This window comes from Nipponia nippon, unplaced genomic scaffold (genome assembly GCF_047370975.1).
Source record: "Nipponia nippon isolate SJK-2023a ecotype South Korea unplaced genomic scaffold, ASM4737097v1 scaffold_12, whole genome shotgun sequence".
Taxonomy (NCBI): Eukaryota; Metazoa; Chordata; class Aves; order Pelecaniformes; family Threskiornithidae; genus Nipponia; species Nipponia nippon.
The window spans coordinates 23,161,160-23,184,060 of record NW_028262313.1 but is presented as its reverse complement, the minus strand read 5'-3'; the positions used below and the strand labels follow the sequence as shown (position 1 = coordinate 23,184,060).

General features: G+C 58.4%; 1 protein-coding gene across 1 annotated transcript in view; it reads right to left on the bottom strand.

Annotated features, from left to right (window-relative positions):
* The window catches only part of EFNB1 (ephrin B1), a 55,754-nt gene extending 34,308 nt beyond the window's left edge, over positions 1–21,446 (bottom strand). Inside the window, exon 1 of the mRNA XM_087749218.1 lies at positions 21,238–21,446. Within this exon, the coding sequence (XP_087605344.1) occupies positions 21,238–21,353 (116 nt within the window). The 5' untranslated portion in view covers positions 21,354–21,446. The remainder of the gene's footprint in view (positions 1–21,237) is intronic.
* Positions 21,447–22,901: the final 1,455 nt, after the last annotated feature.

Genomic DNA, 22,901 nt, shown 5'->3' with positions numbered 1-22,901 from the left:
CACCTGCAGCGCTCTCCGCAGCCGGTGGCGTGCGGCTCCGGGGACCCCGGGCTCCCGCCAGCGCCGGCCGGGGCGCAGATGCCGTTTGGGCAGAATAAGGAGCATTGGGGGTCCCTCAGGCTCGCCCCCCACCCGACACGCACCCCTGCAAACTCATTATTTTTCAGCACAATAAGCGACTCCGCCAGTGATGGAACCAAGGGGTTGGCCAAAAAATAAAAGGAGAAAAAGCCATATTTTCTCCCTCAAGTAATATCGTCCCGCACCTCCCCTTGGAGAAATAAAGACGAGCTGAGTTATCTAATTAATGCTGTCAAGAAGCGGGAAGGCCGGGGGCCGGGGGGGCTCCCGGCGGCCCACAAAGGCGGCGTGGGGAGCGGTCTCCCCGCCGCCGCCGCCGGCATCTCCCGTCAATGGGGCCCCACGCTGTGAGTGAGGTAAGAGGGGATTCAAAGGGGGGTTTGTCAGGGGTTTTGTTTTTGAAAACGGGGGAGGGGAAGGGGACAGGGCTTGACAAGAGCTGACAGACAACTGAACAAAACCATAAGGGCCATGAATGGCAACACGGCTCTTTAATTGGCGTAGGAATGGAGAGAGAAGTGAGACAATGAGGCGCGGGCAGTGGCGGCGGGGGCAGAGGTGCGGGCAGCGAGCGCTCACCTTCTGCCTGCCCGCACCGCAGCTCTCCCACCCCGGTTGCCCATCCAGAGGTTGGCAGCTGGAGGCTGCAGCCGCGACCACCATCCCAAAAAAAAACCCCACCCCAAAAACCCCAAGGAAAGAGGAAAGCGGTAACGAGCGGAGGCCAGCACCCCAGCAGGCATTGCTAAAGCCAGCCAGCACCAGAAGCGGCATGAACCCAAACCCCGAGTGCTGGATGCTGCAGATATTAAACGATCTGACGGAAGCAGATCAGGTTCCCCGCTCGGCCCCGTGTGTTTTTCGGCTTTGCTTCGGTTTGGACGCTCGTGCCCTGGCTGCAGCCCCGCTCATCCGGAGGATGGGGGGCCGGGAGGGGGAGAGAGGGACAGGCAGGTTAAAAGGGAACAAGGTTGGATCAGCGGGGTTCCCACTCCTTCCCTGACCCCTCCGAAATAAGACGGAGGAGATTTTGTCTCCCGGTTCCAAAGCAAAGAATTACTTTGGCAGGGGACGCAGCGGCGGCTGGGCGCCCACTTGGACGGGAAAGCGGCAGCGACAGGAATATGCCCAAGGAACCCAGGAGCAAGACCTCCCCGCCAAGGCCCGCTGATTGTCATGCAGATTAATCCCCAGCCGGGACAGAAAGGAGGCAAACTGCAGCCCTCCACAACGCGGGGCTGGGGGGCGCAGGGGAAGGCAGGCGGGGGCGGCTCAGCCCACCCGACCTGACACCAACCCCGGCGTTTTCCGAAGACCCCCCTTTTCCCACCTCTCACTTTTCCAAATCGGCTGGAAAAACGAACAACTGCAAGCAAACAGCCAAGAGATGAAGTTACAGCCTGTGGTTAGTCCTTGGGCGAGAGGAAGGCCTTTCCTCCCTGCGCCCCAGGACCTGATGCCCCAGCTAACCCCGCGCCCCCACAAACCCATCTCGCAGCTGGGAGCCCCAAAACCAGCCACCTCCCCACGCTGGGGTCCCCACAGGACCGCGGCTGGGCGTGCTCCCGCACCCCGACCCGGCCAACACCAAGTGCTGCATGTTGCTGCTGCATCCCCAGGGGTACAGGAGGGGTCCCCAAACCTCTCGGCTCCCTGCTTCACACTACGCCAGCCACACACGGCCGTAAAGCCACCTCCAAAGCAAGGGAGAGGGGCAACCAGCCTCACTCGTTTTTCTGAGGACTTCCACAAAAATAAAAGCCATGTCTGCCCTGGGAAGCAGCAGCAGGGACCTCCTGGCCTCAGCCAGGTCCCTGGGAAACCCTGGCACCCAGGAGCCCCCCATGGTGCGCCTCCATCCCTGGAGACCCCACCACAGGCTGGGCGATGGCCCCCGTGCACCGACCCCACTTGTGAGCAGGTCCCCGGGAGGGCTGGGGCTCAGGCTCGCCCCGGGGAAGCAATGCTGTGGTTTCAAAGATTAATCCCAACATTAGGAACTGGGCAAGGGAGAGGAGAAAACCCTGCGGATGGTTACCCGCAGCCCGGCTGCGGGATGCCCTGCCCTGTACCAACAGGTCTCCCGGGTTTCGCCAGCCCCGCCGGTGGTGGCTGCCAGCCCATCCGTCCCTGGGGAGCAGCGTCACCCCTCGCCGCGCCGCCGTGACTCACTGCCAGGCCCTTTGATCTCCCGGCTCCCAGATGTGGCCAAACGAGTTCTGTCATTCCGCCCCAGTCTGGAAGTGCCATCTTCCCAGGCAGCTGCAAATCACCATCCCTCAGCCCTTGTGTCATTACCGGGAACTCGCTGGACTGCAGCCCGCCTTGTAACTCAGTAAAAGCTCCTTAACCACCCCATTCTAACGAAGGGCATGCGTACATCCACCCCAACAGCTGTCCGCTCCAGCCCTGCAACAGCCGTCCCGGTAACCAGGTCACACAGTATTCCTCACCTCTGAGTCAGCCCTATCATCCTCACGCTGCACTCGGTGTACAGGACCTTCAGCCCCACACCGCGGGGGTGGATGGGTCTGGTTTAAGTCTACGAGAAAAAGCTAAAGATGAGTCATAGGACCTCAAAAGATTATCCATCCCTCCCCCCCCCCCATTTCTCCTGCACACAAACTGTGAGCAATCTCCAAAGCCTGGTGAGCAAGCTCTGCCAGAAAGCGCGAATCCAGCCTCCACCTCAGGCTGTGCTCCTGGATGTCACTCTGCGGGGAAGAAAACTGCCCCTTTCTCCCCAAAACCTCTTCCAAGGGCTGCCCACACTCCCTCTTCACTGAGAGGTCCCGTTCAAGCGCAAAAGCCCCAATTTTCTACATATCTACAGCCTGCGGCAAAGAGAAAGACCCTCCTAAAGGCTTCACCGCTGGAAGGAGCGCTGGGACTCCCTCTGCTCCCCCCTGCCTGCCCCTCCACTGCTCCCAGTTTACCCAGTTCAGGGCTGGTTGGCACAGTGACAGCTGAGAGAGGGGCCAGGAGAGAGGCCAGCACAACACAAGAGTGTCAGGTTTAAGCCTCTCCTCCTGCCGAAAGAGATCTGGCTCATACTTGCTTTTATTTTTAGGCCAGATACCCATACGGCTGAACTTTAATAAAACATACAGCCTCCTGCTGGGAACAGGAGAAGGAGAGGAACCAGAAAGCCCACTGCTGTCTCGGGTGTCAGGGATGCTGCCAGACCCAGAGATCTCAGGACTGGTGCTCCTCTCCGGCCCCTTCCCCAGACCCACGGCCCCTGCTCCCAGGGGAGCTTTAACAAGGCACTAGGGAAAGCTCGGGTTTTAAACCTAAAAATAAACCAGCCCTCGGGCCTGGGAGGAGGAGGAGGATGGCAGAGCACCCAGCCTGCCACCCCGCTCCCTGGCCACTGCTCCAGCGCTGGTGCAAGGCACAGCAGTTTCCAATCGCCCGCGGACGGGGAGCGTTCACAACGCTCCCCCCCTCAGCGAAACCCTCCGGCTTGCCACCCACGCGCATGGAAGAACGCTGACGAGATGCCGCTGCAGAGACCAAAGTCTCCCCCCAACCACCTCCCCTCCGCCCCAGCTTGGCTGCCAGATGTGATTCCCCAAAACCCCGCTAGCTCAGGCATTCCCGCCCACGGTCCTCGCCCCACTGCACGCTGTGCCACCGGGCTGGGGACACGTCCCCGCAACGCCACCGTGCCGGGAGCCAGAGAGGGCTGATGCTGCCAACTCTTTTATTGCAAGGGGGAGTTTATTGCAAAGCACCCGCTGCAGGCATGGGGACGCTGCATGCACGGGGACGCTGCTGCAGCAGCGGGGTCAGTCCCGCTCCGGGCCCGGTGCTGACACCCCGCCGTCCCCCGGCACCCCCCAGCCGCACACCACGCGGAGCCGGGGGCGCGTCAGGGCGCGGAGAGGACGCACGCTTGCCGGCAGATGCTCGCGGAGGGCTGCAGCCTGGGTGGCACGCTCGCTTCAAACCCACTCCCCGACGCAGAGCACAAACACTCGAAGCTGCGGAAGCAAACAGAGATCAAACGCCCACCTTGCACGCAAGCGGGCAGCGAAGGTTTCGGGCCATCCGCCAGGGAAGGGGCTTTATTTACCACGCCTTAAAAAAATCCCAAGCGAGCACCAGTCCTGCTGCAGAACCATCCCAGTCCTGCCCCGCAGCCCCCGGGACCCGGGCAGGACTCACCCCCACTCCACACCAACCCCACAACCTGTCCTCGCTCGCCGGACCCCAAATCACCTCCCCGGCCCCCCGGGACCCTCAGCTCCCCCTTCCCTTTCTGCCTCCCTCTCCCAGCTCACGAAGACCCTTCTGAAGGGCTCCAGCCTCCAACCGTCCTGCTTTACTCCGACGACCTAAATGCATTTTACTCTTGCTTTGCATTTAAGGTACTTTTTTTTTTTTTTTTTTTTAAACTTATTAAGGAGAAAGTTCAAAACGTTTGCGGTGACTGCGACGCACTAATTTGGAACTTGCTGCGGTGTCGACAGTGCATTAAGTATTTCTGTCAACCGTGAGGACACACCATGTCTATGTAAGAAATTACACTAGCAATTATAGCTAAAGAGGCATGTAAAATTTCAAAAAAAATTTAATGTATTCAGAAATGATAACTGACATTCTTATTAGGATTAATCTAATTTTAGTAGAGTCATTTATATCCTGCCTCTGGATAAAAAATGAATTTCAATTTTAAAACCTGGATAAAAACTGGCATTTAAAAAAAAGTACTTTTAGAAGTCACCCTTCATGATTAAGCGTGATGGTAATATGAGAAAGCTTAACAAAAAGCTGTGCCATTAAAGAAGATATTTGTTAAACAAAACAGAAACAGAGATATTTATCAACCCGAGCAGACCATTTCAGGCTAACTCCAGCCCCGGTACTGCCGGGCGTTGCCTGTAGCTGCAGGTTAGGGGAGAGCAAAAGGGCCACTGGAGGTAACGGGGATGGGCCAGGGGGATGCTCAGGGCCAAGGCAGAGTTTTGCCTCTGGATGCCGGCAGCACGGGAGGCATCCTGCCCCCACAAGCAGGGAAACGCCAGGCGCCGGCGAGAGCAACGCTGTGCACCCAGAGCCTGGACAGCCCGACGGGAAACAACCCCAAAGCACAGGAGTGATTCAAAGACTGGAAAAAAAGTTGGGTTGGTTTAGCTTATCCAAAAAAGAAAAAAAAACAAAAAGGTTTAACACCAAGGTCCTTCGCAAGGAGAAGCTGCTGAGGCTTCCTTCCCCGCGAGCGGGGCCGCGGGCATGCGGGGGCTGCGAACGCAGCCGCGGCGAAGCGGGAGGGCAGCTCGGCGTCGCCCGCGCCAGCCAGGGAGCAGCGCGGCTCCTCCGCGGCTCTGGCACAGGTCAGTCGTCTTGTGGAAAAACGTGTCATTGGCCTTGTGCGCTGGTCTCAATACTGTTGTAACTCAATGGCAATCGATAGTTTGAGTGCTAAAGGTGCTGGCAGTCTCCATTTCGCAGAAGCAGACCCAAGGAGCCTCTCTACTCCCTTCCCCGACCGACCCAAGGAGGACGCCTTTCCACAGCATACGCACCCCGTTACATACACCTTTAACAACAAAAGAAACCCAAAAAGCACGTAACTTTTACAGGACCCAGCCACACCAGGCGAGAAACCGGCTGAGATGCCTCCTCCAGGCACGCACGTTGCTCCACGTCCCCCATGTCCACATCCTCCAGGGCGGCGGCGCTGCCACGGACGTGCCCGTGAACGCCACAGGCCGCGGTACGCCAACGAGAAGATGTTCAACCTGCCCAGGATGGGGAGGACGGGGAGGCTGGGATGGGATAGGACCGGGGAGCCTGCTCTCGGCCAGGGATGGGAGCTGGGGCACCCAGCACCGATCAGGGGTGGACCCCCCTCCTCTCACCCGCAGCTCCCCAGTTAGAAAGGCGTTAAGCACATAAGCAAGACACAAAATGATTTACGAATATGTAGGAGTCAAATGCCAAAGAGGGAAAAAAAAAAAGTCCCGGGCTGATTATTTTATTTTCTACTGACAGTTTCAGCCACAATGGCCAATAAATCCCGATTACGGATTTTAAAACTGCTTCCTGCAGACACTTGGACCATCAAGGCAATTCTGGGCTCCCATAACTCCTGGTTTATGATGGTCATACATGTCAACTCTTCGCACAGCCCAGCATTTCAATAAAGATGACCATAAACATAGATTAGAGATTAAAGGACTGACTCAGAAGTTTGTCAGAGGAAGAAACAAGTTTCCCTGCAATTGCCTTGCCATTTTTACCGACTAACAGTTGGGTTTTTTGATGGTTTTATACCAGCAGTAAATTTTCGGGCTGCCGACAGCTCGGTGTGCAATGACAACAACCCAAGGAAGGCGAACGTGGCAGCGGGGAGGCGCAGGGAGGACGCGAGCCCAGCCATGGGCTCAGCCAGCAACACGCGGATGAGAAGTGACAGGTCTCCTCTTGGGCTACCCATCGTCTGTGACAGCACGGGGACGCGGACGCCAGCTCCGACCGACCTTCCCGGTTCTCCCCTCCCAGCCCCCCGAGCTGTCAGCCTTCTCTCTGGGGAGCAGCGCTGTCCTCATTTCTCCTCCTCCCGCCTCGGCAGGGTCAGTAGCTGCCAAGCCAAAGCACACGAGCACGTGGGACGGCGACAGGAGAGCGGCCACCCAAGGGCTCCCACCTCCGGGCAGGACCAGGGACCCTGGGGCCGATGCGCCCGGGGAGCATCCCTGGGCCCCTGCCGCCGGCAGCCGCCTCTCATCCCCAGCTTGTCAAAGCAGCAGCGAAAACCACGGCAGAAACGCCTTTTAAACTATAAACGTCGTACGTTTATTGTGCTCTTGTTTCCTGGATGAGTATGCTGCTTCCTTTTAATAAGTGCTCTCTTAGGAAAGGGAAAAGGGAAAAATAAAAAAGCAGCAGAAAGGAAGGAGGATGACTCACGGCGAGGCCACATCTCCATGAACACAGGAGAGCTGCTGAGAGGATGCCAAGGACGAGGGCTGGGATCAAAAGGACAAGAGGGGATCAAACACAGGCCCGCCCCGGGGAGGGGAAAGGTTTGCGGGAGCTGCCGGGGGGAAGAAGGTGGGATGCAGCCCTGCCCTCCCGGCCGCCCATGGTTTGCCTGCTTGGGTTGCAAGAAGCCATTTCCCTTTCCCAAGATTCAGCCACTACTTGGACATTTTGAACGGGACTCTCCAGTCGTTCGATTCCATTAAGGCACGCTCACAGGGCTGGCCCGCGCCAGGCCACGGGTGGCGATGGGGACGGGGGGGACCAGTAGGAACCATGGGTGCACCCAACACGAGATGAAAAAATGCCCTTTTCCCCGGCAAATGAAAGAGCTGAGCCCGGAGCTCAGCGCACCGAAGGGGGCCAGTGCCCTTTCTGCCGGTGTCTCTCAAAGTCTATCAAAAAGTCCCATTTACATCAAAATGCCCTTCCAGACATGCTTCAATTTTACTTTTCCCCTTTCATCTCCTTCCACCCTCCCGCCCCACCTCGCAGCCCTATTGTCCGCGCAGCATCTCGCGCGGTGGCGAGGGCCGAGCGGGCTGCCAGAGTGAAAGAAACAGGAGAGAAAGAAAAAAGCTTTAAACTAAGGGAGAAGCCGGAATCGCTCCTGGTCCCACTCCAGCGGGAGCTGTGACCCCCTCGCCTCCCGGCCGATGCTTGGCGGCTGCCCCGGGGGGACGGCGCTGGCCATGTCCCCACCACGGGGACAGGGGACGGGGACTTGGGCTGCCCCAGCCTCCACGGCCGCCTGGGCTTTCTGGTCAGGCCCCGGTAACCACAGATGGTTTTAATGAGCTTTAACAAAAGCTTCGGGCAAGGGTTGCAGAATTCGCAGTCCTGCGCTGCTCAGCACCCTCCCCTTGCCATCGCCGCCATCCCCGGCCAAGCAGCACCCTGCACACCCCGCTCCCAGCGAGGCGGATACTGGTGGCACTGGGACAGCCCGGCAAAGCGCTTTGGGCATGGGCACGACTGCGCATCCCAGCTGGTGACCAAGTGGATCAAGTTTAAGTCCCTCCCTCTCCAGATCAGTCCTCAAAAATGCCAGGGGAACTGGAGCGTTCCCACCCCGTGCCAGGCTCTCCTCTGCCAGAGCCGCGTCCCACCGGCCCTCCTTGAAGAATTAGGATTTAACGAGCTGCCTTCTCCCAGCCCTGGCCCTGGCAGCACCACATCCTCGCTACCAAAGTTCTGCAAGACCCTTGAAAGCAGAGGGGCTTTCCCCAGGTTTGGATTGACATCCAAGCCCAAGAGTGAAATCCGCTCCAGGTTATGACAAGCGCAAATCAGGTTTTATTCCAGTCTAACCCATTAAAGCCCAGCTCTAGCAGCACACAGCCCTGATGCCTTTCGCCGGGCTCTGTCCACCTCCCGACACGGAGCTTTTCCAGTCCTCCCCTCCTATTGTCAGCGTCTATTTTTAACCCCAAGCATTATTTCTCCCTGCGTGACTTCAGACACTCTCCGGGGACGAGGTGGAATTGCTGAGCTGGTACCAGGCAAAGTGACTCAACTCTCACCTTCAGAAGCACTACAGAAACCACAGGAGTAGTAAATTTTCCTCCGTTCACATTTTCCTTTCTCCTTCCCACCAAGCTTTGTCTGGGGCTAAAAGCAGGGGAAATTGCAGGGAAATAAAATCCGTGTCCATCAGCGAGCAACACGACAGCAAGCCATTTTGCTCCCTTTTCTTCCCAGCACCTTTACCATCAGCTAGATTTACCTCTGGTGCCGTTACCTTGGGAAAAATCCTGCATCAACGCCCATTGCTGGTATAAATCAAGGGCAGAACTATAACCTTACAATAGGGCTTATAAGTCGAGGCTCCAATCCGCCAGGCACGGGGAATCAGCTCGATAAATATGCAGAGAGAGGCACACATCCCCGGTGCGAAAGGGAGGCGGCGTTTTCCTCGCGGGGCCCTGGCCGGGCTGAGCGCGCCGGATGACAACGCTTCATTACTCCCTTTCAGCTGGTCCTCCCGGCGGCGCAGAGCAGTAATTAACAAGAAGGTCAGCAGCGAAGCCCTTCAAGAATCTCTACCTTCAGGGGAGCTTATCAAAACAACCCACCATTTGCCGCCTTCTACTTCATAAAGCGCGTAAACCCGACGCTGAACGCTCGGAGATGTCCCACTGCACGAGCAACATGTGCGCTGCGTTAGCCAGATGTTTACGTTATTTGGCATTAAGAACCAATAAATAATCATAAATACTATTGCTAGCAACGATGCTCTCTGCAAGAAAGCCCAGATGCCAAAAAACACGGTGTTTACGGCACAAGCATCCCGAGGCAGCGTGAGCTGCGGGGAAGCCGGGCGCAGCAGAGGCAGCCTCCTCTGGCGCGGACCCGGCAGAGCCGCCTGCTGCGCACAACGTGTCCGGCACTGCCAATTCTGGATTGCGCCCCAGTCCCGCAGCACTCAGCATTTCTTATAAAGCCCCAGCTCGGGGGGCTGGCGGAACTGGGAGAGCCACAGCTCGCAAGTTGGCCCGCTCCCACGTCCACGCAGGATCGCTCCGGCCCCCAGAAGACGGGGTGAAACCAAGAGCCATCGCAGGCTGAGCCGTTTGAAAGCGCTCAGGCCAGCCCCGGTTCTTGGGCTGACTCCCTAGTTTTGCTCGCCGGCGCTGGCAGGGCACTGGAACACACACGGCCCTGGTGAGGAGGGGAGGCAGCATCTGGAAGCAATTATCCCACCACTCTCGTATCTGTCACCCGCTCTCCGGCCTTGTGTAAGGAAACCATTCGTACTATCAACAAATCTCTCCAATAAACTAGGAAAGGGATTCTCACCCCCCTTCCCAACAAGACGTAGGCAGCGGAGGCTTTCCCAACGGAGGGCACAGGGCAGGCAAGGTCCCTCCTGCCAGGTCTCAGGCACACGGGGTGAACTGGGCGCACCAGGGACGGGCACCTCTGGGTACCTTAAGGAGAAAGCGCTCTTGGGCAAGAAATACAAAAATTTCTCTGCTCCGTCTGTGCAGTGGTACGATGGTGCAGCAGGTTAATGCTTTACTTGCAAGTTTGATGTCCCGCAAACCTCCAACTGCTTTACAGGCATGAACTCCTAGGAGCTCTGCAGGACGGTCCATGTGCCTCCATCCTCAACCCACGCATCTCCATCCTCAAAGAGGAAAAATAAGGAGGGAAGCTCCTTGCCTGGGAGAGCAGGAGCCAGGAGGACCCTGCAGCTCTTCCCCACCCTGGGCGCCCCCTCCCCAGGCTGGGGACAGCAGCAGGAGTCCCTGCGCTCTCCCTGCCACCATCCCCATCCCGCAACGCGCCCAGGCACAACACGCAGCCTGCACCCCGAAAGGAGTCAAACCCAGCTGAGAAGGGATGCTAGGCTGGCACTGGCGCTCTCTGGGCCGGGCAGCACGACCAGCAAAGCCCCAGCCTCGCTGACCAGTTGGCACCCTCAAAGGCGGCTACCCCCACCCGCCTTCCCAAGCCCAGGGGCTCCACGCGCAGCAAAAGGAGGTGGTTTTGGAAGACTTTCGTGCCTCTCCTGGATGTTATGAAACCAGCCAAGGAGAATGAAACCGCCTGCCGTGGGTGGGAGCACCCAGGGCTATATGAAGAGTGCTGTAGGATTCCTGCGTGGTATGGGAAAGCACGCTGCGCTCTCCCACCCTGCACACGCCCTTGCAGGGTATTTCATTTTTTCTTGAGAGAGAGATCGGGTAAGCACAACCAGCGCAGCCCCACATGTAGGGGGTAATTAGGGAAGCGGCACCCATCGCTAACCACGTCAGGGCAGAGAACAAAAGCATCATCAAGTGTAAAACCTCCCTGGGATCAGGAACCGCTCCTGGGAAGGGAGACGCATGGGACCCCCTTGCCCTGGCCATGCGGGATTGTCACCGGAGCCGGTCCCTGGGAGGGTACTGGCAGCTCCCCACCATTACGCCGGGGTACCACCCCCTCCCCAGCCCTTTGGGGAACAAAGTCTAATTCTGCAAAGGAAAATGAGGGGCAAATCCCAAGACATGAAGCTGGCCAGCTGGCCTGTGCACCATCACGTGCCATCTCAAGCACTCTCAGCCACCCAAGCCAGCAGGGGCTGCGCCCCTCTCCCTGCCTTCACTGCAGCTATGGGACGGGGTGGCCCCGCAGAGTCCCCCCGAACCCTGGCACCCATCGCTTGCAGGGGGGATCACCGAGCAGGCACCCCTCAGCATCCCACGAGCAGGCTCTCCTCCATCCTCTATCCCTGCCAAAGAGCTTTCCTATAGCTCCGGCAAGGGAAAAAAAGAAAGAAAATAGGAAAAAGTTCTCCTACTGCAGCAACACCAACAACAGGCACGAAGCCGTGACGGCGCAGGACGGAGGAGTGGGAGAGAGCTGGGGTGCCGGGAGGCACAGCCACACGACAGACCCTCCTCTCCCGCCACCCACCCTGGCCCAGCACCGCTGCCTTGCCGGGCCGTTGCTGCCACGATTATTTCAGCAATTAGCTACAGCCGAGGCACCGCTAATGGGGGTGCAGGGGAGGGAGGCACGCCACCCGAGAGCACGTGCCACCGGCATGGACGCGCAGGCAGGGGTGCACAACCAGGCCGTGTCCTTGCACAATTTACACGAAAGAAGAACAATACAATTTTAAAACCAAACACAGCTGAAGGGGAAATTCCAGCCGCCTCCAGCCCTTCGCACCTCCGAGCGCCTTCCTGAAAGCCCAAGCCAGCCGGGTCCCCCGCTCCCAGGCGGTGGGGACCATGAAGCACCGTGGCTCTGCCTGGCGAGAGGGAAGGGGACTCTGCATCCCCCAATGGCACTGGGATGGCTCTTCCCCACCTCCTGGGGAAGCATCTCCTCCTCCCGCTGCGAAGGAAGCTGGGAACAATGGGATGCCCCAGCGCCAGCTCCAGAGGGGATGCTCATGGACCACCCGCCCTGCTGCCCAGGGACAAGGGACACACTGGGGGGGACAGGCAGCGAGCCAGAGGGCAGGCAGCTGCCAAGGCCCCATCTCTTGCTTGGTGCAAGGGACAGCACCCCATCCTGCCAACACCAGGGCGGACACGCCGCAGCCCCCCCAGCTCACCCCCGGAGGAGAGCGGCTGCTCGCTGATGCATTGGCCAGACCTTCCCCTAAAAAAAAAAAAATAAGATTTTTGTTTTTTAAATTTCTTCTTCTAAAATAATTGACTAATTGGCCAAGCCCCAGTTCCGTGCTGGGAGTGGATCCCAGGTTTGCTCTTGCATGAAGCATTTATTAAAGACATCAGAAGAGGAGAGGAGGGCAAGGCAGAGCCCGGCAGGCCGGGGGAGCGGGGCGGTGCCCACAGCCAGGTGGAAATTTCCCATCGCGCCCAGAGGGAGGAAGCCCAAAAATTAATCCCGGCCATCCCCCACAGCGCACCTCTGCCCGGGGCAGGGCCTGAGTCAGCCGGGGCGAGCATGGCGGCCCCCGCGCCCTCGGGAGCGGGAGCGCGCGGGGCTGCCAGCACGTGCGAGGGAGGGGGTCCGCAGCCCCAGGGGATGCAGCCCCCATCCCTGCGCCCAGGGCCGCCCCCTCCTCTCCTCCCTTTAATCCCCAGCCCCAAAGCAGAGCCCTTTTAGGGGAAAGTGTAACGCAATACCTGGAAAATTTCTCCCACCCGTTCTCTGCTGCCGGCTGCCAAATTTAAAACATATTTGCTGCTCGGCCTTGAAGAAACGTAACCTGCTGCTTAATTCCAACAAGTTTATTCTTTGGGGGCAACGAAAAAATTCGCACTGCCGCTGGTGGCTCCTCTCCTTACACCTCGCAGCCCTCCGGGGTGGGAGCTGCCAAAAAGCTGCCTGGGAGCCGTCCACCACCAACGCAAGCACCAAAACACCAGGGAAGGGCAAGAACCTCGCTCTGCCCATCCTGCCCTGCCTGCGGCACCGGTACAGGCAGGGCAAGGCATTTTTGACGGGTGCCCTTGAGCCCCGAGCATCAGCTGGGGGTGCTACTGGCCCGAAAGCCCTTGAGATGTGGAAGGTGCAGGGCGACGCAATGCTCCGGAGTGAGGGAAGGGGCAGGGACCACCACCCACCCACAGGGAAGTGACTCCTCATCGGAGACAGGGCCACCCCAGCCTGCCCTCGCCCTGCGGAGCCCCCAGGGGACCCGAGTGGGTCCCCACGCAGCCCCCATCCCTTGCCCCATCACCCCGGCTCCTCGGCAGGAGGAATTTTCCAGCGGGGCTGGGTTTGCGAGGGGAGGCTGGAGCAGTGGAAAGGGGCCATGGCAGCACGGGGCTGGGGGAGGGCACAATGTGTTTAGCAGACTGAACGATCCGACAGGGCCCATTAAAGGAAACAATTTGTAATACAATAATTATTATGTCGTTTCTCTGGACCCTTTCCTAAGCCTCTCTTTAAACAGTTAGAGGCTTGACGTGCCTGTATAAAGCAGACATGATCTGTAGGGCTGAGGATGCTTAAGTGCCCGCATGTGCCGAGAGGAGGCAGGCAGGGGCGGACACGCGCCGCGCACCCGGTGCTCTCCGCGCGCTTGCCCAGAGGGACGGGAGCTCGCCCCGGTTTGCTCGCAGCAGCCCTCGAGGGGCGGCAGGGGGATCACCAGGAACACACCGGGCACGGGGAGCTGATGCTCCCCGACGGCGGGGGGAGATGCTGGCGCACCCCCAGCATCACCAGATGAGGGGTCCTCTCCCTGCACGCTGCCGGGGCTGGAGCCAGGTTTGCTCAAGCTCACGGCGGGGGCCGCATCCTGGCAGCGCGGCCGGGACCCGCAGCTCCCCCGGCTCACGCTGGCTCCGCTTTTATGCTCTGAAGTTCTCGGCCGCACATCTGAAGAAAGCGGCGGTAGCGAACAACAGAGCGAGAGCGCGCGAGAGCAAGCAACACAAATCCCCGGGATAATGAGCCCGGAGGAGGGAGACGGTGGGCTCTGTCTGAGGAGGGAGCCGTGCTTTTATTGGAGAGGCCTAAAAGGGCTATAAATCCTCAGATTCAAAGGCGAACTCGAGCTCTTTCAAGTCTGAGGAAGGCCTGGGATGTGTCAGCTGGGAGGACTAACCACGCCGCGTCCCCTGCTGAAGTGGCCTCTTCAGCAAAGCCGCGCCGCAGCCCGGGATATTACACCCAGATCCTTTCCATATGCTGCCCGCCCGGCTGCAGGCAGGGCACGCCGTCATCCCCGCCCGCACGGGGGGAGCCCGCCCCGACTCCCCGCCCGGGCAAAAACTGGCCACCCCCTGCTTTACGGGGGGAATCGCCTTTGCACCCACTCCCCCTTTCCAACGCACATCGACAATTTGCCCCCCGAAACCCCGGTGGGAGCCGGGGGGCCGCGGACCTCCCCCTCGCGTTCGGCTGCGATACTACAGCGAGCCCAGACAAAGAACGCCGGAGCCCAGCACCATCACGTCCCCGAGCATCGCTCCGCACCGCCGCCAGACCCGAGGCTGCCGTCCCTGCACGCAAACCCACGCGCCAGACGGTGCTCACACTTTTCAGAAACCCATTGCAACATTAAAATCGGGAGCAAAGAGAAGACAGCGTCGAGTCTCAGCCTTGCCACTAATGCATATGCAACCGCAGACATTTCCCAGCCTCAATGGGAAGGAAAACATGCAAACACTCAATGATCAATATTAATGGTGTAAGGGTATTTATAGCTGATAAGCCGTGAAAATGCACTTTGCTTTCTCTGAAGCACCTACTCAGAAGCTGCTGGATGCCAAAAGCCAGGCAGGGCAGATGGTCCCCAAGGCTGGGCTCATGCTGCAAGCTAGGGAGCCACCAGCCGCTGCCGGGCGCAAGGAAAGGGATTGCCGGGAAACGGGATGCTCGTGCCCCATCACCGCACATGGAGCGGTGAGGCAGGCTTGGCTGCCACCAAAACCAGCCGGGACCCCCCTCCCAAGGAGCGTGCCCACCCCAGGCCTTTGCAGGGGAGGGGGACCCACCGAAACTCCGTCCTGAAGGTGCAGGGACAGAGAGCTCACGCAGCGTCCCCTGGGCATCCCATCCCTAGCACCTGCGTGCTGGCACCAGTAAGAGCCAACTCACGTCAAACCGGGTTAACGCGAAGACTCTCACCACGGCCCAACCCCGCCGACACAGCACACGTGGACGTACGCGCAGGCTCAGCATCACAGCAGGACAGAGCCCTTGGAAAACACCGAGGGAAGTTCGTGGTTGGGCACTAACAAGCCCCCCTGCTCCGGCTCTCCATGCAGCTCCCATGGCAGCCCTGTCGGCAAAGTCTGGTCCCACGGCCTCGGAAAGGGGGAGCAGCCCACCTGGGAAGGGCCGGCTGTGGGTAGGAAAAGGTTATTCCAGAGCAGCCGAGGCAGGGTTATAAATAGCTGGCATTTTTGAAGTGCAGCTGCTCGGCTCTGCCGGGCAGCACTGCCACGCCGGCACCTGAGCCGGGTTGGATCCCGCCCGGGGGCGCCGGCAGGGAGAGCTTGCCGAGGAGAAGCCACCGCTTGCCGAAACACGGCGAGTAACCCCCAAACCTGTCCCCCATCCTCTGGCCCTCCAGGCATCACCCACAGCCTCTGGGGGGTTTGGCTCCAGCCCCACGGGAAGGACCCTGCTTCCGAAGGCGCGGGGGCCATGTAAACCCCACCCCGTGCACAAATCCAGCCTAACCAAGCAGGACATTTAGCCCTGGCTTGTCCGACTTGTCTGGAACCGTGCCTGGACAGGCTAGCGGAGCAGGGAGCGCCGGGATGCCGAGGCTTCAGCACAGCCATGAGCAGAGCACCGGCGCTCCAACCGGACACGACGCGCAAGAGGCAAGGAAAAGCTCCCCGAAGGACACCGGGTGTGCACCCAGGGGTGCCGAACCTCTCTGCGAGCAGGCGAAACACCACCACCGCCCCTCCTGCTCGCTGGAGGAGGTTTCTCTGCCATGCCACCCACCCAGAGCGAGGGACAGCAAGGAGAAAAGCACAGGAAAGGTGCAGAAGGGACCCCAGCTCTTTGGAGGCAAGGACAACAAAAGCCCCGCAGCAGGGCCGCTGCATTCCTGCCCAGATGTGACGCCGAGATAGCGCCGAGCCCAGAGTCCTCCTCCTGCTCTCCCAATACAAGCAATCATTAATTAGACACAGAATGGATTTCAGCTTTGTTTCTCCCCACCCTGTTTCAGCTGCCAGACTCCAAGTAGCATGTGCTACTGATCTGTACAAGATGTTTTCCCACTGGACCCCAGCGCTCCTCGGGCAGACGGGCTTCCCAGCAGCACCACCACCGCTCTGCCGATTGCGGGGTGCCCTGCCAGCGGGGCAGGGACCGCAGAGCCACCGGGAAGCTGTGGGGCAGGCGGGACCCAGAAATCCTGCATGGAAAGAAGAGGCCATCCCTGCTACTGAGCCCCCAGTTTCCAGGGGACAACCCAAACACCTCCTGACACGTGTCGTGCGAGGGGCTGCACGTGCTTGGCGGCTCTTTGCAATCCCTGTGACCTGTAAAAACACGCGCAGGGCTCGGGGGGGTGGGGTGGGGGACCCCTGCCCACCCAGTGAAGCTGCTCAGAGGGGACCCCAGCCCACCCGGCCGGGGCCGCAGGCACATCCCACCCTGCTGCCCGCAGCCCGCTTGGGACCGGCGTCCGAGGAGCAGCTTCAAACCCAAAGTGATGAAGTCGCTCAGGTGGGGTGGCGAAGGGAAGCAGCCCCACGCCAGCTCCCCCCCAGCCCTCCACGGTCCAAAACGGCACAGAAGGCCCGGCCTGTCCCCGCTGCCACGTCCCGTCCCCGCTGCCACGTCCCGTCCCCGCTGCCACGCCGCTCCGAGGGGCTGCAGCAGCTGTTTTGCTCCGGAGAAAGCTACGGCTCCTTTTACAATCAATCAGCCACCCCATCACAGCTCTTTTTTTTCTTTTAAAGGAAGCAGTTAAATCCATTTTATAGAATCCAGTGGTATTTACCCAGCTACTGCAACAGCCGCAGCCCTGCCTTCACTTTCTTTTTTTTAATTTAAGTTAATGAAGTCATTCCCAAACGACGTGCAAGGAGCCCTGGGTGCTCCTTTCCCCTGGGCACAGCAAAAAGGGTCACCTCGCCGCTGCCACGTGGGCCGGGCCTTGGGGGGAGCGAGAGCAAGAGCCCTGCGTGTTGGGAGGGCACTGGACAACCTGGCACCCAGCAAAGGGTCCCCTCGCCAGCCAGAACCTCCTGGCACGCTTGGGAAGGGCTCCTCCATTCCAGAGGGAAACTCCAACCGGGATGCAGACCGTCCAGGCTCGCCTAATCCAAACCAGCCTTCGGAGATTAAGCAAAGCCCCGGGGAGGCGGGGAGGTGTGCGCGGGGGCCATCGGATCGCTTACGGGACCCTCCGTGCCCCCCACCCCCAGGGAGCCCCCGCTCCCAGCCCCGCATGCTCCCCGGGAGGAGGGAGCCTCCGACGGCTCCACGAGCCAAACGCGGCTTTTAATTAAAAATAAGCAGCGTGTTTTCACTATTTCCCAACTCCTTATACTGCAAAGCGCCTCATGCGCCCACTGGTACGGTAATTAAATTACATCTGCTCCGACAAGTGTGAGCCCACCGATGCAGAGCTCCAGGCCAGCCATTCCCCTCGGAAACAGCCTTCCCACAAGCACTTTGTTCCTCGTAAAAGGCATTAAAAAAGGCAAAGATACGCCAGGCTTCAAACTCGGCGCTTATAGAACTCAATAGGACACCATAATGTCATTGAAGACAGAATAAAAATACCACAAAGGATTAGACTTTTGTCTTGTTTGGGGTTTTTTTTCCCCTCCTCCATGCTAATTTTTTTTTTTAAAGAAATGCGTTTGTCTTGTTTTTAGAAAGTTCCTGGGTTGCTCCACAGATCGAGCAGAGCCGAGTAAAACTTACACGAGGGAAAGAGAGAAAAGCCAAGCCGAAACGACCCGTTCTTCAGAGCGGCGCGGATGATGTGTCCCATTTCCCCCACCTCCTTATTAAAATACTTTCTGGAGAGGCGAATTCCAGCCTGAAATGAATTTTCCAAACCATATTTTATTAGGAATGCTTCCTTTTAACGGTCGGCACAGGAGCCCACCAGGGTCAATATTTCTCCAAAATTACAGCCGAGGGAGTTCAGCAAGGATTGAGCCAGGATTCCTCCTGCAATTCCCGGCTGCCCAACGAGAGCACGCTCCCACCAACCCCCGTCTGCCAGCGGCTGAGCAGCAAAAGGGCCGATTCCATCCCAAAAGCACCCTCCACCCCCTCCCAGGAAGCCCCCTTCGGACACGACGGAAGAAAATTAAAGTCATATTGGCTCCCCGAGCGCCCTTCCACGGGGCTGCGCAGACACCCCGGGGAAAGCTTGCTCAGAGGGGACCTAATTTAGGCTAAGCTTATCCCAAGCACAGGTTTGTGACAATTATCACCTTTTATCCAGTGAAACCATTTCTAGGCCTATTTTTTTCTTCCCTTAAAAGACACAGGATTATTCACAAGAGGTGACGATTTCACCGCTGACTTTTGGGCACACACTTAGGAGCAGAAGGGAAACCCTTCCCCAGCACAGCGTACGGTGTGCTTAAGCCAGTCCTAACTCCAGTAGGAAATCGTTCCTTCTATCGGCTGCGTTATCAGCGTCCCTGATAACCACCACAAGATCGGGAACCTGCCGGTGACGTCCCAGCCGAGTTGCGAGCCCACACTTCGCAAGCGCGGCCCCGAGCTGCCCAGGGGAGGAAAGGGCAGAAAAATATTTTCATTATTTACAGTGACACCACCGAGGCCACACGGCCCAACGTGCAACGCCTTCCCCTTCTATCTGTTGGAAAATTCCACTTAGCAATCTTATTTTTAAAGGCTTTAGCTCTCTTTACTCTAAAAACAAGAGTTAAAGCTCAGCGGAGCGGGGCGGAGGGCTGACACAGAGCCGGCATCGCCCACGGCACGCCGGAGGAAGGGGCCTGAAGTCCAAAGTACGGCGGCGTAGGGGGATTTTAACACATCAGGAGAGTAAGCCCAGTCTAACAAAGAGCACGGCTTTTCCTCAAACTGGAACTAGACTGCACGGCAGGCGGTTCCCCAGACTGCCTTGCTCAACTGCGTTCGAAGGCAGGAGTGGCCGTGAGAGGCTCTGCCCAACGCAACCTGCAAAACTCGGAGCATTAAGATGTAAAAGAAAGTGAGGGACCCCCAAGACGGACCCCAAGGATGAGGGTCCGGGGTCAGGCCGCACGGGCACAGACTGACGGGGCGGGAGCGGGACGGCGGCCGGGCACCGACAGCCCTCACCATGGCAAAACCCAACCGTCGCTCCTGCCCCGCCGCCGGGATCCCAGCCGTTTCTGGGTGGGAACACCGACATTTCGGGCACTTCCCACCTTCTCCCATCCCTGCGGGGCCAGGGAAGCACCGGTGCTGCCCCACGCCAGGCACCCACGGGAGCATCCCCACGCGGGATGGCACGCAACCAGAAACCTGCACCAAGGGCGGACAACCACCGAGCTCCAAACTGGGGGAAAAGCAAAAAGAAAAACCACCTCAAAGCCCCCCCGGCAGCCCCGCGGAGCAGGGATGCCCCCGAGCCCCCCGCCGCCGGGGCTGGGGGGTCTCACAGCCCCCTGGCAGACGGGGAGGCCAGCGGGAAAGCCACCAGCATGTCACCCCCGGCGTGCCTGCTGCATCGCCATCGCCTCCGCCCGGGGACTCCCCGGGCCTCGGCGATTTAATAAAAACCAACGCTAATAAAGCGGGCTGGGGCGACATGGCGTCCCCCCCCACCACCACCACGCCAAAGCCATTTCTACCTCCAGCCGCCCTTCTTCCACTAAAAAAAGGTATTTTCCATCAATTTGCCTCGACATCACCAACTCACGAGGACGACGGATCAATTCCCGAGGGAAAAGGCTCTTTCTGCTCCCAGCCAACGGACACATCTCCGAAAGGAAGGAACGAAAAAAAGACGCCAAGAAGGAGAACTGGCTCACGGCAGCCCTCGTCCCAGCGCTTCCAACGCGCCGGGCTGGAGCTCGAGAGTGTGTGCGCACACGCGTGTGCCAGCAAAGTTGCTTTTTCCCCAACAAAAAAAGAAATAAAGCTTGGGTTGGAATGTCAGTGTCCAAGCAGGAAGGTTGGCCAGATGGCTTCGGTTCTCTCCAACCCTCAAAAACTCTTTTTTTTTTTTTTTGTGGGGGGAAAACCAGGCTAAAAGCAGGATTTTTCCTTTTTTTTTTTAAACCAAGGAGGGGATAAGATAAACAAACACTCTGCGATCGACAAGATAAAGCGCAGCGAGGGGGCTACCAGACCCCCGACACCACCAGCCCTGGGCCAGAGGCGACCACGGCCGAGCACCTTCCACTCCTCCTCCTCCTCGCCCTTCATCCCGGCGCGCTGGAAAAGCCCCTTCTCATTGTTCCTGCACCTCAGCCAGGGCCCGGACACGTACGCATACACACAACACGTATATATACGCATATATAATTTAGGCGTATATGTAGCCGGAGCGATGGAGGAGCGCCGCAGCCCCGCCGCCGGCTTTGTTCGGACCCGGACCGGGGGGGGTCCCACCGCCGGCCGACCCCCCCGCAGCCCCCCGCCTTCCTCCGCGGCCTGCTTTTAGAAGAGAAAACCCAGAAAAAAGAAAAAATAAAATGGTAATAAATCCAACTCTAGCGTCGGGGTGGTGGAGGGGAGCGGCGATCCGGCCCGGTGGCGGCGGCCCCCCGGCCCGGCGAGGGGCGGCGGCATCCGCGGAGCCCCCCCAAATCCCGGGGAAAATAATGAAAAAAAATTAAAGGGTAAAAAAAAAAATCTTAAAAAATTTAAAAAAACAAAACACATTTTGAAAAACCAAAAAAAGATTTAAGGATAGAAAAATCTTTAAAAACCAAAGCAGTTGTTAAAAATTGGGAAAAAATGACTTAAAGTACATTTTTTTTAAAAAAAAAAAAAAAAAAAAGGCAAAAGCCCGCAGCAGCCAAGCGCGCCCCGGGAGCAGCAGCCGGGGCGCGGCGAGGGTCCGTACTCCAGCCGGGGGTCGCTCCTCTCCGTCCGTCGACCGCAGCCTCCAGCCGCTCTCCGCCGTCCCCGCTCCGCTTCCCGGGGAGGGATTTTTTCTCAAAAATCTTGCGGTTTCGGTTAAATTTTTTTTTAAGTTTTCCCGGTTTTAGGGGTTGGTTTTTTTTTTTTTTGCCAGGGGGGGTGCGAGGCGGGCTCCCCCCCCCCGTTCCCCCGCGCCCCTCCGCCGCCACGTACTTGGGGTTACCGGCGCTCCAGGAGACCGGTTCCAGGCTCTTGGCGAGCGGCGCGGCCAAGCGGCACAGGGCGAGGAGGACGCCCAGCAACCACCGCCCGCCGCGGGGCCGCGCCATCGTCCCTCGGCGGCGGGACGGGACGGGCGTCAGGCGCCCATGCCGCTTCCCCGCCGCCTCCCTCCGTCTCCCGTCCCGCCGCCGCCGCCGCCGCCGCCGTCCCCTCCCGCACAGCGGCACCGCCCGCCGCGACGATCGCTCTACTCCTCCGCGCAGGCAAAGCCGCGGGCAGCCCCGAGCGAGGCGGCCAATGGCTGAGCGGCGCGGGGGGGGCCCTTGCGGCGCGGGGGCACGCCCACTTTCCCTTCTTAAAGGGACCGCGGACCTTTTTTTTCACACCCCCATCAACTCCTCCCTTTACCCCCGCCGTCAAGCGGTGACCGGGCGAGGCGGGAGTGGGGGGGGGGGGGGGGAACGGGGATGGGGGCGGCCCGTGGGGGCGCCCGGACCCCGCCGCCCCGACGGCCCGTCCCCATCCCCGTTCCCGCCATTCAGCCGCGATCCAACAGCGCCCCCTAGCGGCCGCCGCTGGCCCCGCCCCTGCCTGAAACCGGCAGCGCGCGGGAGCGGCCGGCGAGGAGGTACCGGTTGGCCGGGCTTCGGGGGCGGGATGGCTCCGGTTTGGGCTGATTTATCCTTAAATACGAAATAAACTCACCTTTTCTTGACTTTTTTTGGTGGTTTTTGGAGGTTTTTTTTATTTTTTTGCGGTTTTTTTGAGGGCTTTCGGGAGGTTTCGGGAGGGGTTGGGGTGGTTTTGGGGGTTTGGGGAGGGTTTTGGAGGTTTTTTGAAGGTTTTTGGAGGTTTAGGGGGTTTGGGGAAAAACTAAAAACCCAAACTCCAGGATCAGTTCGCTTTCTATTAAGCAAATTTTTTAAAAACCTCTGGAGTCGGTTCGCTTTCTCTTACAAAAATAATAAAAAACCCCTCTGCAGTTAGTTCAATTTCTAGTAATAAAATTAAAAAAGAAAAAAAACCAACTCCAAAGTCAATTCGCTTTTTATTAAAAACACTTTAAGCCCCAAACCTCGAGTCGGTTCTCTTTATATTACAAAACCAAAAAACCCAAACCTTTGGAGTCAGTTTCGTGTGTATTAAGAACATTTAAAAACAAACAACGCTGGAGTCACTTCACTTTCTGTTACAAAAATAAACACCAAAACTCCCGAGTCAGTTCCCTTTCTGTTAAGAAAATCTAAATTGCAGCTCGAGTCGGTTCGCTATTACAAAAAATTAAAAAAACCCTTCAGAGTCAGTTCAATTTCTATTAAGAAAATTTTAAAAAGCCTGCCGAGTCAGCTTGCTTTCTATTACAAAAATTAAAAAAAAATAAACCACTCCGGAGTCAGTTTGCTTTTTATTGAGAAAATCTTTTAAAAACTCGAGTCACTTCGCCTTCTGTTAAAAAAATTGAAAAATAAACCTCTGGAGCCCGTTCACTTTCAGCTAAGAAAATCTGAACTGCCCTCGTTTTGCAACACCGCGTTTGCCTCCGTCCCCTTTTTAATTCCTCTATTTCCAGGCTTTGCGCTCGGGCGTCTGCTGCGGGGCTCCCCGGGGCGCGCGCGGCTCCCCCGACACCCTAATGCAGGAGAGATGAAAATACT